The sequence below is a fragment of the Terrapene carolina genome, unplaced genomic scaffold (assembly GCF_002925995.2).
Source record: "Terrapene carolina triunguis isolate 2854851 unplaced genomic scaffold, T_m_triunguis-2.0 Scaffold62, whole genome shotgun sequence".
NCBI classification, from domain to species: Eukaryota; Metazoa; Chordata; order Testudines; family Emydidae; genus Terrapene; species Terrapene triunguis.
Genome location: NW_020664413.1, coordinates 17,821,382 through 17,839,762, shown reverse-complemented (window position 1 = coordinate 17,839,762; position 18,381 = coordinate 17,821,382). Strand labels below are relative to the sequence as shown.

Below are 18,381 nucleotides of genomic sequence, written 5' to 3'. Positions count from 1 at the left end.
TCATAAAGAGAAACGGATTACCAATCTAAAAATTAATGGCAACTTAGGTACACATGATCATTACTTGATCACATATATAATGTGCAAGCAGAATAAAGACCAGACCAGTGACATAAAATTGGTGCTTTAAAAGGGCCAATTTCACAAAGCTAAACAATTATGAGCCAAATCAACTCAGAGGAATAATTTATTCTGAAAAAACGTGAATGATAAACTAATGGTTTAAGGACACTTTTCTCCATGCCCCAAACACCACAATCCTACAACTGAGAAAAAAGTCTGTATTGGTTAGTAAACTGACCTGGTTTGGAGGAGAAGTGAAGGCAGCTATAAGAAATAAAACAACAACATATAGAAGAAAGGAAAGTTGATAGTAATGAATATCAATCAGAAGCTAGGAATTGTAGAAAATTGATAAGGAAAGCAAAGAGACACAAGGAGATCTCTATGACCAGCAGATTTAAGGACAGTAAGAAGGAGTTTTTAAAGTATATTAGGAATAAAAAGAATCCTAACATGACATTTGTCCATTGCTAAATGGAAATGGTAGAAATAATAATAATGCAAAAAAGTAGATACATATTTCTGTTATATATTTGGGGAAAAAGGCATGTGATATAGACATATCATATGATAACACTCTTTTCATTCTACTAGTATCTCAGGAGGATGTTAAACAGCACCTACACTAAAATTAGACAGTTTTAAATCAGCAGGTCTGGATGACTTGCATCCAAGAGTTTTAAAATAGCTGGCTGAGGAGCTCGCTGGATTGTTAATGTTGCTTTTAAATAAGTCTTGGAACACCTGGAAAGTTCCAGAAGACTGAAAGAAAGCTAATGTTGTGCCAATATTTAAAAAGGATAAATGGGATGAGCCAGGAAATTACAGGCGTGTCAATCTGACATCAATCCTGGGCAAGATAATGGAGTGATATGAGGTGTGATTAATAAAGAATTATAGAAGGGCAATATAATTCATGCCAATCAACATGGATTTATGAAATAGATCCTGTTGGACTAAGTTGATATCTTTTTCTGATGAGATTATAAATTTTGTTGATAAAGGTAATAGCGCAGTTGTAATATACTTAGACTTCTGTAATGTGTTTGACTTGGTACTGCATGACATTTTGATTAAAAAACTAGAAACACATAAAATTAACATGATACATCTTAAATGGATTAAAAGCTGGCTAACTGATAAGTCTCAAAACGTAATTGTAAACAGGGAATCATGATCGAATGGGTATCTCTAGTGGGGTCCCATAAGGATTGGTTCTTGGCCCTACACTATTTAACAGTTTTATTGATGACTGGGGAAAAAACATAAAATAATCACTGATAAAGCTCACAAATGACACATAGATAACTAAGTAGACAGGTCACTAACACAGAGTGAACTGGATCACTTGGTAAACTGGGTGCAAGTAAACAATATGCCTTTTAATATGGCTTAATGAAAATATATCCATCTAGGAACAAAGAATGTAGGACATACTTACAGGATGGGGGACCCTTTCTTGGGAAGCAGTGACTCTGAAAAAGATTTGGGGATCATGGTGGATAATCAGCTGAACATGAGCTCCCTGTGTGAGTAGGAGTGGAGAGGTTATTTTACTTCTGTATTTTGCACTAATGTGACCCCTGCTGGAATACTGTGTCCAGTTCTGGTGTCAATTCAAGAAGAATGTTGATAAATTGGAGGGCCTTTTAGAGAAGATTAATAGTGACAGACACAAGAGGATCAATCTATTTAGTTTAACAAAGAGAAGAGGTGATTTGATTACAGACTATAGGTACAATTCTGTATATCGCTTCAAGGGCCACTGATAACACCACCATTAATTTCCTTTGAACTATGTGGAACAGAATAGCTCAGCGTAAATAAACAAGCAGCTCAGGGGAATCCAAATGGAGGCACTGTTTCTAATTACATAGACTGAATTTAGAAAAAAAACAAAGATCTATTAGTTTTACTCATGTGATTAATATTTACATTAGTTGGCAACTGAATGTGAACATATATGAATTAATACTAATGAAGTAAATCTATATGGTTCCACAAATCTAACAGCAATAATTTTATTAACAAGTCCCGATGAAACATGCAACAACACATCAGTGGGCCATCTGTTTCATTAGACCAGTTCAACTCCACTGAATCCATTCGGGATGTGTAACAATCCTCATCACGGGTTTCTGCTCAGGGCCCTCTTCATCAATCACAGACTTCTACCACTAAAGCTAAGAAATTAGCTCCATGAACTGACAGTAAGAGTAGGCTGTTATCCTTGATGAGAACTAGTGACTAGGGGAAAATGAGATCCAAACTTGTTACTGTTGTACCAGTGTATTTTATAATGCTAAACCAATAGAACAAACAGAATTGAGCTTAGTGTCTTTAAATTGATAACAATGTAAGTTAACTCAAAGGACTCTGTTATGGATGTGATATTACAATTGAATGAATGTTCATAGAGTTGGAAGGAACCTCAGAAGGTCATCTAGTCCAACCCCCTACTCAAAGCAGGACCAATCCCCAGACAGATTTTTACCCCAGTTCCCTAAATGGCCCCCTCATGGATTGAACTCACAACGCTAGGTTTAGCAGGCCACTGCTCAAACCACTGAGCTATCCCTCCTGCTCCTCCCTTTTGCAGCACGTAATGATTTAAGGTGTCAGATGCATCATTATTTTGCTATTTTGGAGATTTAAGAGATAATATAATATCCAAACTTTGTAAATAAATAAATAACACACCAAACCTTTTACAATAAATATTTCACTCGGCTCAAATATTGAATCACATTGACTAATTTACTCTGGCTTTCTTTTCTGAACAAAAAAGGTGTATTCCTTCATTATCTGTAGCACACTGATTATAGATTCTAAATAGACCAGAGAATAAATTTAAAAAAAAGACAGTAAGTTTAACTCATCATAATTATTGAAATTTATCCAAAAGTTGCTTTTATTCTTCAATTTTAGAGCCTTTATAAGCCCTGAAGCAGCAGTTTTCTTGGTGCTGATTTTGCATTATGTTTTTTCTTCCTTAAAAAAAAAAAAAAAATCAAGCTGACATCCACTATTTGGCTGAAATGTTAATATTAGTAGGTTCTACAATGAATTTTCTCCTTTGATACTGACCTCTGCATTTATTAAGTCAAAAGTATATTTTAAAGTAAGAGAAACAAACATACATTTCAACCTGAGGTCTAGGAATTCTGAACTCTTGCTGTGTTGGCCAGATAACACAGCCCAAACAGAACAGTATGGTACTGTATATCACACAATGACCTGAAACCCTGACACTCTCCAAGAACAAAATGATACAGAAATTATAAAACTTGACACTTCTCTCTGAATGTAACTTTTGCAGACATGGTTAATGATGCATATCCATACTTAAGACCAAATTTGTATCGGTGTGTTCACAAACACCTGTATGTGTATGAAATTCAGATTAGTCAGGATCCCCACTGAAAACCTGTTCCTTAAGAATCTTTTATGCCATGATCAATGGTGCAAATAAATAGGTGCTAACATTGCAAGTCTACCATGTATGAAACTTCCATGGGTAGGTGTACACATCAATAAAAAACCCTTGGCATCAGGTCTCTGAGCCCAGGTCAATTGACTCAGACTCGGAAGGCTCAGGCTGTCTAGATGTTCAGGCTTGGGCTGGAGCCCGGGCTCTGGGACCCACCCCCTTCACGGGATTTCAGAGCCCAGACTCCAGTCCAAGCCTGAACATCTACACTGCAATTTTTAGCCCCGCAGCCTCAGCTCCGCAAGCCAAGTCAGCTGACTTGGGCCAGCCGGGAACGTAGCACAGTGTAGACATACCCCATGAGTTCAAGGGGAGGTCCATGTATGGCAGCATTGCGGGACTGGAGCCCTGTTTGGTACACCTTAGAAAGGTGCTTTTATATGCCATCATAGTAACCATTCTTTCAGTGCATTTATTGTCTATGTTCAAGCACTTGTTATATCATCATACTAAAGGCTCAACTGTGAGCACTGTTGTGCAATCGCATAAAGGAACGGGATGGGGGCTTGTATGAAATCCTTTTGCACGAAGGCACTGGCTACTCCATCACCAGAGCCTGCCCTCCCATCCAGGTGGTCAGGGAGTAGATGGAACTGGTCCACACACCGAAGTGGGTGCCAAGGGAAAATCTCTCACTCTGGGAAAGAGGGAACCAGACTATGACCACGAGTTACAGTCTGGTTCCCGATCTGCCCCTTACTCAGGTTGGGTTGTAGGGTCACAATCCAGCCCAGAGGCTTTAAGTAGTCTTCAGAGGAAAACATACTTTCTTTGCTCACCAATCCCTTTCCCCTACCCGTAGAAGATAAAAACGAGGTGAAGTTACAGCAGTCCAGCACTCACAATTTATAACTAATTGTCCATAATGCAAACCAAAAAATTCAACTATTGGGGCCAATATGTCAGTTAGAGGAGGGGTTCAGCAGTGTTCCTCGATCTATTTTGCTCAGTGTTCTGTAACTCAGGAAAATCATCTACTCTGCCTGCACACACCTCAAAACTCAGGTACTAGCCTTTCCTTTATGAAGTATGTTCTTTCTGAGAGGAACAGGAAAGCAACACAAAGCAAACTTCAATATATTTGTACTCGTTCCATTTATAAAATGTGTATCAGAAATGCTCTAGGACCATTTACAACGGTACCAAAAACATTATAAAACCAATCTGAGAGAACAGTTATTATTATTAGTAGTAAATGTATATAATAACAACGGGATCCTATTCGAGTCTCTACACACTCCCACAATAAATCACAAAAACAAAATTGGATCATCCAGAAAACAGCAAACTCCCCTCCCTCCCATTGAATATTGTATGACTCAAAGGTCCAATTCCGCTGTAGCTGCGTAAATAGATGGGCCTTGCAGCATAGTCTGAAGATCAATAGATTTGGGCTGATGGGATGTTCCAGAGTTGAGGGCCTCTCTCTGAAAGCACTCTACCACCAAATGGCAATAAAAAAATGCCCCACACCAGAAAATCATTGAAGGTCAAGAGATTCAGGTTCTGTTGGCGTAAGCAGGGAAAGCACATTCCAGATTTCAGGACTCTCCACTAAGAATATCTGGCTGCCATCTTCAAAATGTACTAAGTTAGGCATTGTCAACAAATACCCCAGCTAATCTCAGCTGCCAAGTTATGACCCCAAGATACAGGCAAGTCTCTCTCATTCAGAGAACTCAACCCAGACAATAATTCTATGATTTCAATTTTATGGAAAGGGAAGAGTGGATGTATATTTTGTTATATCCTCATAGTCAATGGGGAAATTACCAATGCAGGATTTTGTACATGGCCACTATTCTGCATATCAGTAAAAATGATGTGAACTGTTGCAAATTTGGCAACAGAAAGTCAATTTAAGAAATTAGATTAATACCCAGCAGATCTAATCAAGGGAGGACACGATAGCACAAAGTTAGATGTTTGTTTCAACTCCCCATCCAGTTTGTTTAAACTCTTCCAAACACTTGGCTCCTCATTGGAATGACTGGAAAAGCAGAAATTTTTCAGTTGTAGAAAGTAAATGTGTTTGGTTTTTTTTAATTATCTCAGTAAAGGCATTTTGAAAAATAGCTTTTAGGTTGATTGGCTGTGGAGCCATAGAATATTCTCTGGGCAAATATTACAAACAGTTCAATAGAATAAAGAGCTTGGAGGAATAATTATTGACTGACAAAAAGGGGCTGTAAACAGACTAGGATATGGCCCTTTGTTTTTGAACAAATAATACAAGACAAAGTTGTTAGTAGAGCTAGAATAGTTTCCTAAATGAAAGGGGATGTTCCAGCTGTGTGTGCTAATATCAGCAAGATATCATTAGCTTATAAAAGATGTCAGCTTTGCAATAAATTATTGTCAAATATGTTATCTAGATCATTGCCCGCCCCTCTTACATAAGGCACAGATTTTAAACCAAACACTTATTTCTGAAAATTTAGTTCTCTTCCAATCTGAAAGCTTTTTCACTATTTCCTGGTAGGAGAATTCTGGACACATGGGTCAGAATTAATCTCATTTTACAAGTTTTCAATTTGAAAAAGGATAAAACCTGGCAGATTGCAATTCCTGAACTGCTTGCTCAAACACACATAATAGTGGGCTAACTTTGACTAACTTTATTTGCCTATGTTAAAAAGCATCAATCTGGTATTCCACAGAGAACAAACACAGAGCTAAGGGTCTGATCTCCCCAGTGGGGAATATAAACTTCTGTTTATCTACCTTCATGTTCAGATGCAGCAATCAGATTGCAAACCTGGTGTGACTATGAGTTGGCATGGGACTTCAGCCTCAGGGTTTGTCTACATGGAGACTTAGGATATGCCTGCACTGCAATTAAAAACCTGCAACAGGCTTGTGCCAGCTGACTCGGGCTCAGTCTAAGGGGCTGTTTAACTGCCCAGGCTCTAGGCCCTCACAAGGTGGTAGGGTCCCAGAGCTCAGGCTGCAGCCCAAACCTCTACACCACAATTAAACAACCCCTTAGCCCAAGCATCTGAGTCAGCTGACATAGGCCAGCCACGGGTGTCTAATTGCAGTGTAGACATACCCAGAATATACAGCAAGCTGGGGTGTAAGTCCACAGGACGCTAGTTTTACGCACACTAACTGGCCATGTGGACCCAACTACCATGCAGTAAATGTTTTGTAGTGTGTTTTGTCATACTACAGAAATATTTCAAACGGCAGTAGGACAAAGCACACTATGGAACTTTTAGCAGGGTTCACCTGGCCACTTAGCACACAGCAGGCTAGTGTGCTGTTCTTTCATACCCTGCCTTGCCGCACACAGGACTTCATGCAGACAAGCCCTATAATATACATTAGTCTTTTGTTTTACTACCTAACTTCATTAACAAAGATAAACACTCTGGTGTTTACTGTATCTTTTTATTTTGTTATGGTTAAAAAAAATTCATTTTGTTACAGAAGCAGCAGAGGGGAAAAAAAACCCCTCATATCTCAGAATCCAGCCAAAAGAATCTCTCTCGTGTCTGAGCCTCTTCAATACATTTCTCTCGCCATACCAATCCTGTAGGTCATCTCCAGGTTTCTAGAGAATTTTATTTGAACACTTTTGGGATATTTTTACCAACTTAACTGCCTACCTTTAAGAAATATCATCATAACCACTGACAACAGATTCAAAAACCATCTGAGCCAGCACATACCTTTGAGACAAGCATTTCCTGCATTATGGGAAGACAAATACCTCCAAATTCTTGTTCCTGTGACAAGGTAACCTCTACTAGTTGTTAAAATCGGTGGCTCTAAATCAATACACCGCCTAAATTCCTCTGTGTCTCATCATCAGTACTGAATGAATAACCAACGTATATATTTTAATTACCCCCAAACTGTTTTCATATGCCACCAAGGGTGCATCAACATAGGAAAACTTGTAAGCATTTTTCAGAACTGCCACAGCTGGCTACCAAAAATTTCATCTACCGTGTGGACTGGGTGGGGGTGTATTTACCGCCATGTCCTCTTAACTAACTGAGTTACCAGAGGTCACCTTGTCAAAGCAGCAAGAATACAAAGGTGTTTTACTCCCCCTAAATACAGGAAACGTATGTTTTAAAGGTATCTACGCAGGTTTCTGATGGGCAGTAGTCCATCCCATTTTGCTCGGGGGCAGAGGGGGTGATAAAAAACAGGCACTGGGCATACAGTACAACTTACATGGATACTGAAAAACACAAGGCAATTAGATATTTTTCTTGTGTAGACAACACCAGGTGTCTGGGGTTGACATATTGAATGTCTTCATATTTTTTGCTTAGGGATTTTGTGTTTCAGTTTTATGTTTTCTGTGACCTTAAAGAGAACGCAGTATGTTCTGAAGTTCACCGGCCTGCGGATTCAGTTTAAAGGAAGAAGAAACTCAGACAACATAGTGGTAGAAAAAGCAGTTCAGTATAGCAGACACAATTACAACAGTTTAAAACAAACATCCAAAACCAACCATGAGCCCTGAAAGAAACAGGAGAAACCTTCTGAGCTGCAACCCACATGCTCTCCCAGTCTCTGAGGCTATACACGCCCAAAAATGGGGCTAGGAAGAGCTCCCGCACCAGGGGCCTTAAAGGTACAGTACACAAATTCATGACAATGCCTTACTTTAAAATGGTATTTCAGCTGAATTCTAGTATAACATATTAATGGGGACAACACACACTCTAAGGCAGGCTCTTTCTCCTTTAATTCTGAATATATCGTAAAGTAGTGTTAATAGAGACCAATACTTTTTTTAAAGTGTCTCACTTTACTTTGGTGGAATGAGGTATGTAAATGCTATGCCATTTCTTATGAACAGTGCTATTATGGATCATACAACTGAGTGAGTTTCAAAAGGAGACCCTTACCAAAGTATATTTCAGTAGCTTAATGCACAAATCAGCATACTAGATCACACACTATGTTAAGCTTCTACAAGAATATTCCAAAACTTGATACACCTGTGCTAGGATGAGTAGCCCATTTTTGTGCCAAAATGTCTCTTGTAAAGCAGAAGTTATTTCAAATTACCAACAAATGCAGAAAATGTAAAAACTGCTGGAAAGGGGCTCAGCCCTTTTGCCTGTTCTTAGGAGCCTTGAAAGTACACTGGCCCATTAAGAGCTTGCTCCTTTTTGTACATATTCACATATACATATACACGCACACACACACACACACACACACACACACTTCAGAAATAAGGGGAGAACAGGAAAAAAGACAAGAGAACAACAAATAAAAGAAATGGGCAGGGAACGGAAAGGAAAGTGACATCTTGTTTTCTTAGCCTTTTGGTTCAGATCTCCCAACCCTCTATGTTGTATCCCTCCTTTGTAGCAAGATTCCAGGAGGTCCATTTTTATCTCTAGTTTACAGAGAATGTGAGAAGGGGAATCCACTTAGGATGGTGGGGTTTTCCCCAGCAGTCTCACCCCTGTCCTTGTGGAACTTAAGGTCCTGCTCATTGGGCAGCTTCCCGACAGTTTGCTGATGATGCAGGATAGTCCTTAACCTTTCTTGCAGCCACCCCTTTCTGCCTGGACTGTAGCCTCTTATCCCAACTGATGCTGGTCAATCTATTAGCCTCAGCTGGGTAGGTAGCTACTCTGTCCCCTGACCACTTAGTGGTTGTGGCAGAGTGGGGTTTATACAGCTCATCACAACTGCATATGGCTAACAGCAGAAATGAAGATTACTGATAAGGGCGGGATCCTCAAAGTCGGTGAATGTTCAAGCATAGAAAAACAAATTTTCAGGCAAGCAAAGCAGCATCCATTTTCACAGGCGTGAACATCCGCCAATGTAGAGGGTCATTCTTAGGAATGTAGCAAAAAGTATATAATATCAACAAAGAAGGAAAGCCATGATATTAAGATTTACATTTAGACAAAAGAAACAACAGCCTGCAGCACTGCGCCTGAATGTAGCACTAACAGAGGATGTTGCTCGTGCTGCTACTTCACATATTTTTCATAAGATGCTTTATAAGATATAGATGAGTAGAATGTGCATTCATGTGTATTAATATCTCAGAGGGTGCCTTACCTTGTTTTAAATAAGTTTCTTTGATAGCAAGTTTGACCCATTTAGAAATAAAGGGTTTTGATGTGTTAGCACCTTTGATTCTGTTGCCAAAGAAAAGATACAGAACAGCAGAGCATCTGAATGTTTATGTTCTGATCAAATGGAATTTGATTATCCTTGTAACAGCCAGGCAATAGAGTATTAGTGTTAAATTCTTTTATGGACGGGTAGATTTTAAACAAAAAGGAAGGAAAATATTTATATTAAAAAAATGAACTTTGAACACAATTTTGAAGGTTGTGTGTAATACGTTGTATCAAAATGGAGGAAAAATTCTTTAACAGATATGGCTCCAATTTCACAAATTCAATGGCAGACGTAATTGTAATTAAGCATGCCACTTTGTACTCAAAGAAACAATCAGAAATATCTGAGAGATGTTGAAAAGGAGGGTCCAGTTGGGATTTCAGAGCTAAATTTAGAGCCCATTTAGCTATTAGATAGACTGATAGTCGAAGGTGACAACAGCTTTGAAGGATCACATCATGTGAGGATATTAGACTAGAACAGATTATTCTTGTACCGAAATATGGAGTTTCAGTACATGTCATCCAAATTGAACCAGGCAAACCAAATGGCCCCAAAGTTACAAAAGGTGAATCCTTAGTTACATCCTTTCCCCTAGGAATGTCTTTTGGTTGAAAGGTTTCTTTTCCCCTGACAAATACATATAGTTCTGTATATTTTGGTGTAAGCTGCCTAGTGATAGTGTGTATATATAATGCTTTTAATTTTTTATATATATATATATATATCACGCACGCACGCACCCCCACTAATATACATGATCAAATCAAAAATAGTAGCAGGAACACTGCAATCTGTAATTAAACAGAAATACACAGCATATATCCAACTCAAGAGGAGAGAAAGTTCAACTTGAACATGGTGGAAAGTTGGTCTGAAATAGCATGACTGAGTTCGACCTTTAAGGCACACTGCAAAGACTAGCTATTTTCTTCTCCTTTCAGGGAAGGAGAGATATGTTGAGGGCTAGTACATCTGGGTGGACATTTGGGGCAAGGTACTTCTTGGGGCTCATTGTTGGGTTTCGTTGGTTATTTTCTGGTTTACGGGGGGAGCAGAGACAGAGTTTCATTTTTGTTTGTATGATTCCATTTGTAATATGTTTGAAAATCACTTAGAACCTTGAGTACACATTTCTTTCTTGTCCCATCATTATACATTGCAAGAAAAATAAATTATATTTTCCCAATTGTGTACCAGTTTGGACAGCTGGTGTGCTCTGGGGAGTATAAGGAATAATGCTGCTTCCCTGCTCCCCCATGAGAGAGCACAGGGTACTCCAAATTGGGCGGAGAGGTGACAGACACTAGTCATCTGAAGAGGAGCAAGCTGCTGGGCTCAGTGCATATCTGCTCAAGAGCTCCAGAGGACACACTGCCTTTGTGAGGCCAAATGCCTCCCTGTGGTGGCAGCTCTGCATTGTCCCGTACTATGGCAAGATCTTTTTGATTGTCCATTTTGAATCAGATTCCTTCATTTGTTAAGGCCTCTGACACCACATAAGCAGCATAGAGTGATCTGGCCTGAGACAGCTGGTAGAGAATTGTCCTTGCACAGCTGAAAGCCCACTTGCTCAAAGCTAATGGAAACAGCTCCATCACCTCCTGCACCAGCTGCCCTCCCAACTCCCAATGTCAAAGGAGGGAGAAGGTCGATCAGAGGCATTCTGGAGATAGGATGTGGGAGGGGGCATGGTGGAATGGAGTCCTACTAGATCCTCCACTAGTGCCATGTCCGTGATTGACCTTATGTAAGTGCCAGAAGTTGAAGCAGGCCCCCTGCTGCTCCAATTACTGCTGAGGCCAGAGGCCGAGGATCAAGAAGCTACAAACAGTTCCCTGTGGCCATCACTCTCCACTACATTCAAGAGAGACTCACAGCCATTATATTTCCAGATGAATATAACTGAAAGAAAAACGTGGCTCAGAACGGATTCAATCGGTTCAGGGAAGCCACACACAGTAAACTCCTTTTAATTAGTAGTCACACAAGCCCTGGGTTCCTCGAAAGAACAAGTCACTACACAGAAAAACCCACCTCCCTAAGCACCAGCTGCTCCCTTTTTGTAGAAAAGGGTTTTGAAGGAGTGTGAAAATGCAATGTTCCTCTTCCCGTGCAGCACAGAGGCATAATAAATTGTTACATGGCACATCATGTGTCCCATGTGAAAACCATGGGGAGTGGGTACAGCACCATGGTGCTGGAAAACAAAAGCATGGAAAAGCAGTGTTATGAATCTGTGCAGCTAACTGGAACAGTAATAAACAGACAGCTGCACATGGAATTCACACTAGGATTGAATCATTTTGTTAGTTTTTTGACTCTTAGCACATCAAATTCAAGCTGCTTGTCTTCATCCTGCAGGCCCTCCACAATGTGGTCCCAGGTACCTCTCTGCTCTCATTTCCTCAGACACATTCAATGGCTCCCCGTTTTAATCAATCACCACCCCATTTGCCCTTCCCTCCACTCTCAGCTTCACACCTTCATTCATGCTATGCTGTCTTTTTCCCCCCCAAATTCCTCTTTAATATTAAATTACTTCCTTTAATACTTCCTGTTCCTTGTGCCCCTCACCAAGAGTCACTCTACACTCTCCTTTATTTAAATTGTGCTGTCTCCTGCCTTTCCCTGCCCCATCCCATCCTGCAAACCATTCTATGTGAGCAGGCACCTGTGCCCACACAACGTTAGTGATTTCAATAGCGCTCAATGCAAGGGCTGCCCACGCAGAGCTCATTGTAAGATCAGGGTCTTAGACTGTGAACCCCTTCAGAGGAGTGATTATTTCTCGCTCTATATTTGAGAAGAGCAATTTAAATAACAATACTATAAAAACACATAGTTGTACCACATCAAAATAAGGGTGGGAGAAGGAACCTCAACTCTGTAGCTCCCAGCTTAATACATGCTTTTATAATGTTTTTAAACAAGTGGAAAAGAAATCTATCGCTGCACTGTAACTATGTGCCCAACTTTCCCTGCAACATGTTTCCATTTAATTTCACTTACAAATTCCCGTAGAGAAGGATTTTATGAAGGGAAATATCAACAGACCCTTGTACAAAATGGTAACACAGGAAACTGGACTAACAGCTGTAAAAAGTGCACTGATATGTTAAGAAAGGAGAATCACGTTCAGCATTTATGGGATCTATAACAGAGTTGCTCCACTCCAGCAAGTGAAAAGTTACATATGTACTAAAGAGTGCAGAATGAATAGCCTAGTAAGTAAGCACTGAATATCTGGGTTGTTTACATTGATTGTGCACTATTTTATCTCCTTACCAGAACTGCTACAGTAGGATGGTTCCACAAGTTTGCCAGTCTTATCATAACAGGCAATAGCTCGGAGTCGCACACCTTCTCCACATTGTTTGGTCTCTCCCTGGAATCTCGTTCCTAATTGCAGCTCTGTTTTTCCTTCTGCAATAATGCAATCGGACCAATTTCCATGGGGCTGAGTGATAAACGTTTCACAGGGACATGCTTCTGTTTCAACTTGAGGATACACTACTGTATTCTGGCATTTGTCTCGTTTTCTGCTTCTCCCTGTTCCAACCAAAGAAATCTGCTTGTTAGCTTAACATCTGCTACTTTTGATAACAGTGTGTCATATTATTTATACAGGAGTTTAATACATTAAAACCAAGACGATCCGAAATCTTAATATAAAGGAATATTTCAAAAACATTTATTACTTGTTGCCAGTGCTTTAAAGTGCTAAGACAAGGTAGTTATTTCCAGGGGCAACCAGGGACCTTAGAGGAACTTAGACAAATTTTGTTCTGTTGGCTAAAGCATTGAACACTATGAAAAGACTTGCCGTAGTAATTGTATGGCTAGAAAATTCTTTGTAATTGTATGTAATATCATTTCCCCCTAATTATCAGATGAAAACAAATTGATTATTTTGTCTCTATTCTTCCTGCAATCAATGGTTGCCAGGGAAACCTACAAAGGAGTCTAAGTAAGCTGCAACTCTTTCTTTGAGGCTACTTTACAAATTAGTTAAACATGCGCCCTGCACACAGACTACTTTGAAGAAAATAGAAAAAATAATCCCTGGTAAATTACTGAGTCTGGAACACATTTAAGTGGTATCCTTTTGTCCCCCCTCTCTCTATGCTTCTGATATATTTTAAAGGAATATTACTTAAGGGTCTTTCCCCCTCTGTATCTTAAGGAATACAACACATCTATTTATCTTTAAAGTACAGCCCCACATTGGAGGACAGTGTGGCGTTTCCCTAGCTGGTCCTCCCAGAGACCTTGTGCTTGAAGGACATGCCTCACTCCACACTGGCTATACGCAGGTCCCATATGGGGAGCAGACCTTGTTCTTTTTCAAAGGGTGTAGTAGAACCTCTGCTCCCCGGAACTTTGTGATTGCCTGCTGGAATTCTAGAGCGCAAGGGGGCTGATAACACCCTTTGAAAAGGTGAAACAACTGCTTCTCTTGCAAGGGGTTAATTCTGCTGGCCTGTGTGGAATGGGGCAGTCTTTGTGCTGCCTGAACATGTGCTTGGGATTGTGTCTGGCCGCTATGTAGAAGTGTACGGAGCTGGAAAGAAGGATTCTTGGTGTGCGTATATAGTTGTCACAGACACTAGTGAGCACTCCCTATTGACTGTCTGTTAGACTGCTGTGCAGGGAATCCAAACCTCTGCTGCTCTGGATCTCTGGGTGTTTCAAGCTCCTGTAGCCTGAATGGAGTCAAGCCACTATTCCAATCTCGGGGTTCCCAGGTACACTGGTAGGGCACAAAGCTTCTAACTGTCACCCCTCTCTGAGTGTTGGAACTCACTGTCCAGCCCCCCCAGCTCCTCTGTGCAGAGCTGACCCTTCAGATTCTCCAGTACTTAAAGACACCCTCTCCCAGAGATCTACCCCAAAAGTGTGAAACCTCTGGTTACAATTTAACTCTGTTGGGGCACACCATGGTTGTGAAGCAGTCAACACACTTGGCACAGTCTAACATCTTTATGCTCTTTTATACATAATCATGTAAAGCATAGAGAGTATAGATCATACAGAAAACAAACATCTGAAAGCATAATGTGTCTCACTAGCTCACCCTTCTCTTGTGAGTCCTAGGGGAACCATCTGGGTGCAGGCAGGCAGGGTGTCCACTGCCGCATGCAGGTTGTTACTTGGTGAGTGGTCTCTCCCTCTCTTTGCCAGTTTCCTCACATGAGCACAGACTCCTGTCAGGTGACTTCATTGCCAGGGTGACCTCCCCCTTGCTCAATCTGTTCTGGGCAGGACCAGCAGTGCTCGAATTACAGGGCGTCTTGGGAGGGGAAGAGAGCTGGGCTCCTTACTACTTTCAGCGGCTGGGCTCCTTCATCCCAGTAGGAAATGAGAGGCACTGCCTGGCACCCTGGCCAACTGCTCAGCAGAGACTGGCTCAAGACTGCCAGGTCCCATCCCACCACTCCTCCTCCAGCAACAAGCTGGGGAGAGAGACAGAAAAGGGGTAATGTACTGAGGGAAGTGGAGGTCAGGGACCAGGGGAGCTGGAAGGAAAAGGGTGTTGGAGATCTGGGGATAGGGGTGAGATTGGGAGATCTAAAATGGGAAAATAGGGTAGACAACAGGAGCTGTCATTATAAAGACCCTGGGAGATGGGTGGGGCAAAGTGTCGGGGGACAGAGATTGGGGCAGGACTAATGGAGGCAGAAGGGGTGTTAAATGCAGTGGGAGGCAGGAGGGTGTTGGGTGGCAGCAGAAGGCCAGCAGGCAGGGAGGCTGGGTTGGGACAGGAGGGAGGTTAGAGGTGAGGCAGGGGCAAAAGGCAGATGGAGGGTAATGGTGGGTAGGACAGATGCTGTGGTGGGTGCAAAAGGGGGAGTTATGAATGGGGGAGGAGGTGGGGCAGAAGGGGTAGGGGAGGCAGGGCAGAATGAGGGGAAAACTGGGGTAGGTGTCACAGGTAAGGGAGGAGGAACAGTTAGGGGTAAGGGAGGAAGTAGGGCAGATGGCGGGGATGGGAGGATAAGGGTAAGGGGAGAAGACAGTCTTGCTACAGCTGGGGTTGGCAGGACAGAAGATGCCAGCACAGGAGCCAGCCAAGACACACCCTGGCACCTCGCTGCACACTGTTTTCAAACCGTTTGCATTCGGTAAAAACCCTTCCCTTTCCCCCCCCCCCCCCGCCCCCATAATTTGAAGTCTGGGGACTAGTCTTTTGCCTAGAGTGAATAGATTTCCAATGATAAGAGTCAACTCCCTCTATTATTATTCTTTTGCCACCAGGCCTTGGAATTTTCAACCCAACTTGGAGGTAAACAGAGTAGAAGGCAAAAGGCCGCACATTCAGAATGGAGTTTGCAGCCTAACAGACACATAGCATTTATAATCTCATGTAGCATTAATAAACTGTACAGACATATCCACAATTCATCACAATAGTATGCTCCCAAGATGCCAATTCAAGACCTCTGGAGCACTCTTCGATAAAATGGAGTTTGGTAAGTAATTATGTAACTACAAAGTCAATAGACATGTTTTCTCTCCCGATATTGCACACAGTAAGAAAATACAGAATACACAAAGACAATCTACATCAGGGGTCGGCAACTTTTCAGAAGTGGTGTGCCGAGTCTTTATTTATTCACTCTAGTTTAAGGTTTCGCATGCCAGTAATACATTTTAATGTTTTTAGAAGGTCTCTTTCTATAAGTCTATAATATATAACTAAACTATTGTTGTATGTAAAGTAAGTAAGGTTTTTAAAATGTTTAAGAAGCTTCATTTAAAATTAAATTAAAATGCAGAGCCCCCCGGACTGGTGGCCAGGACCTGGGCAGTGTGAGTACCACTGAAAAATCAGCTTGTGTGCCGCCTTCGGCACATGTGCCATAGGTTGCCTACCCCGATCTACATGCTGAAACATCTAATTTTCTAGTCCTGCACCCATTAAGGCAATGGGAATTTTGTCACCAGTTTCAGTGGGAACAAGACCAGGACTATAGCTGTACTCTCGATTCATCTCTATTACTCCTCAGACATATACATATATTTCCAAAGAGAAATGTAGAAGTAGCAAGGCCTTAATTTTATTAGTTTCCAAAACCTAATTCTTTCAAAATGATGTGTTCTGGAATTCTAAGGATAATTTTACTCGCAAATGGGAAACTTTGCAAATTAACAAATAGGAACAAAAACCAAAAAAACAGGGAAATCATTTCCACATTTTTCCAGACAGGAGTTCAAACTATAATGTCTTACACTTAGGTCAGACTCCGATAACAAACCAGTTATCTATTAAATACACTGTTCCATGAGATAGCAAAGTCACCACTTGGGGTGTTTGTGAAAATGAGGTACCTTGAAATATTCAAAGGGAAAAAATCAAATTATTTAATGCCAACAATCCATCCTATAACAAATATACAAGGACAAATTCAGATCTGGGGTAAGAGAATACAACTCAACTGACTTCAGTGAAGTCCTGTACTGTATATGAATATGATAATATGGTTTAAAATAGTTGGAGAGTCTTCTAGTGGCGCTCCCTGTGTTCTGTGCTTTGCCTACCACTTTATAGCTCAAGAAGCTAATACCTGTCAACCAAAGGCTTCCAGGGTGGACAAGCTGATCTACTAGCAAACCAAGGGCAGGTCTTCACTACCCGCCGGATCTATCGGGGATCGATTTATCGCGTCTCATCTAGACGCGGATAAATCGATCCCCGAACGTGCTCCCCATCGACTCCGGAACTCCAGCTCGCGAGAGGCGGAAGCGGAGTCGACGGGGGAGCGGCAGCGGTCGACTCGCCACCGTCCTCACAGCCAGGTAAGTCGACCTAAGATACGCCGACTTCAGCTACGCTATTCGCGTATCTTAGGTTGACCCCCCCCCCCACTAGTGTAGACCAGGGCCAAGAGGTAGAGCATTCTACCAGTTAGTAGAGCAGGTATTCTTTGTGAACGCCCAATCACTTGGAATTGGGTGACACCCTAAACAAGGAATAGCTACAGGTACTTAGATGGTATGGTGATAGGCACTATGTTTTTGTGCCGAGATGGCACATAGAAATCAGAGATGGTGCTCTGGTAATCTAGGAGTGTACAGACAGTAAGGCCTTTTGTATAGGCCATCACTGAGTATAAAGGTGCTTATATTTCAAAGTGTAGCCGTGCTAAAGAACAGGAAAATTGGTGTTTGTATTTTATTTAAATACAGTAAGCTGGGCCTAATTCTCCACTCACTTACTGTGACAATTTGAAGAATCTGTCCAACATATTAATTGTGTGTGAGATTATGAACTCTCTGTATATATCTTTACCATTCTACAAACTCCATTTCGAACATTCAGCTTCTCTGTGGTCTCTTTACCTGCATGCTGAACTGAAATTCCAGCAGGGGTAGTGGCAAAGGCCTAACAACAAGAATGTGGTAAAACTTTGATGATTGGCCATCTAAATAACAAATAGATGGTGAATGCCCAGGGCAAGTCAGTTTTTCAATTATAAGCTCTTGTAGGAGGTCACATTAGCAACAAGGTCACCTGGCAAGGGTCTGTGATCACCTGAGGAAGCTAAGCAGGACATCACCTGACAAAGGTGGATGAAAGTTATAAGAGAGCAGGAGCTGATCTACTGAGGGGGGCATTTTTCTTCACCTCAAAATGAGAGAAAAGCAACCCTACTTGTAGTAGTCTAATGAGGCAGAGGACCTGCCTGCCATCCTGAGCACAGAGGTCC

At 41.3% G+C, this 18,381-nt stretch overlaps 1 protein-coding gene across 1 annotated transcript in view; it reads right to left on the bottom strand.

The window, feature by feature from the left end:
* The window catches only part of THSD7B (thrombospondin type 1 domain containing 7B), a 506,250-nt gene that overhangs the window by 120,276 nt on the left and 367,593 nt on the right, over window positions 1–18,381 (bottom strand). Inside the window, exon 14 of the mRNA XM_026647768.1 lies at window positions 12,959–13,222. Coding sequence (XP_026503553.1) covers window positions 12,959–13,222 — 264 coding nt within the window. The remainder of the gene's footprint in view (window positions 1–12,958; window positions 13,223–18,381) is intronic.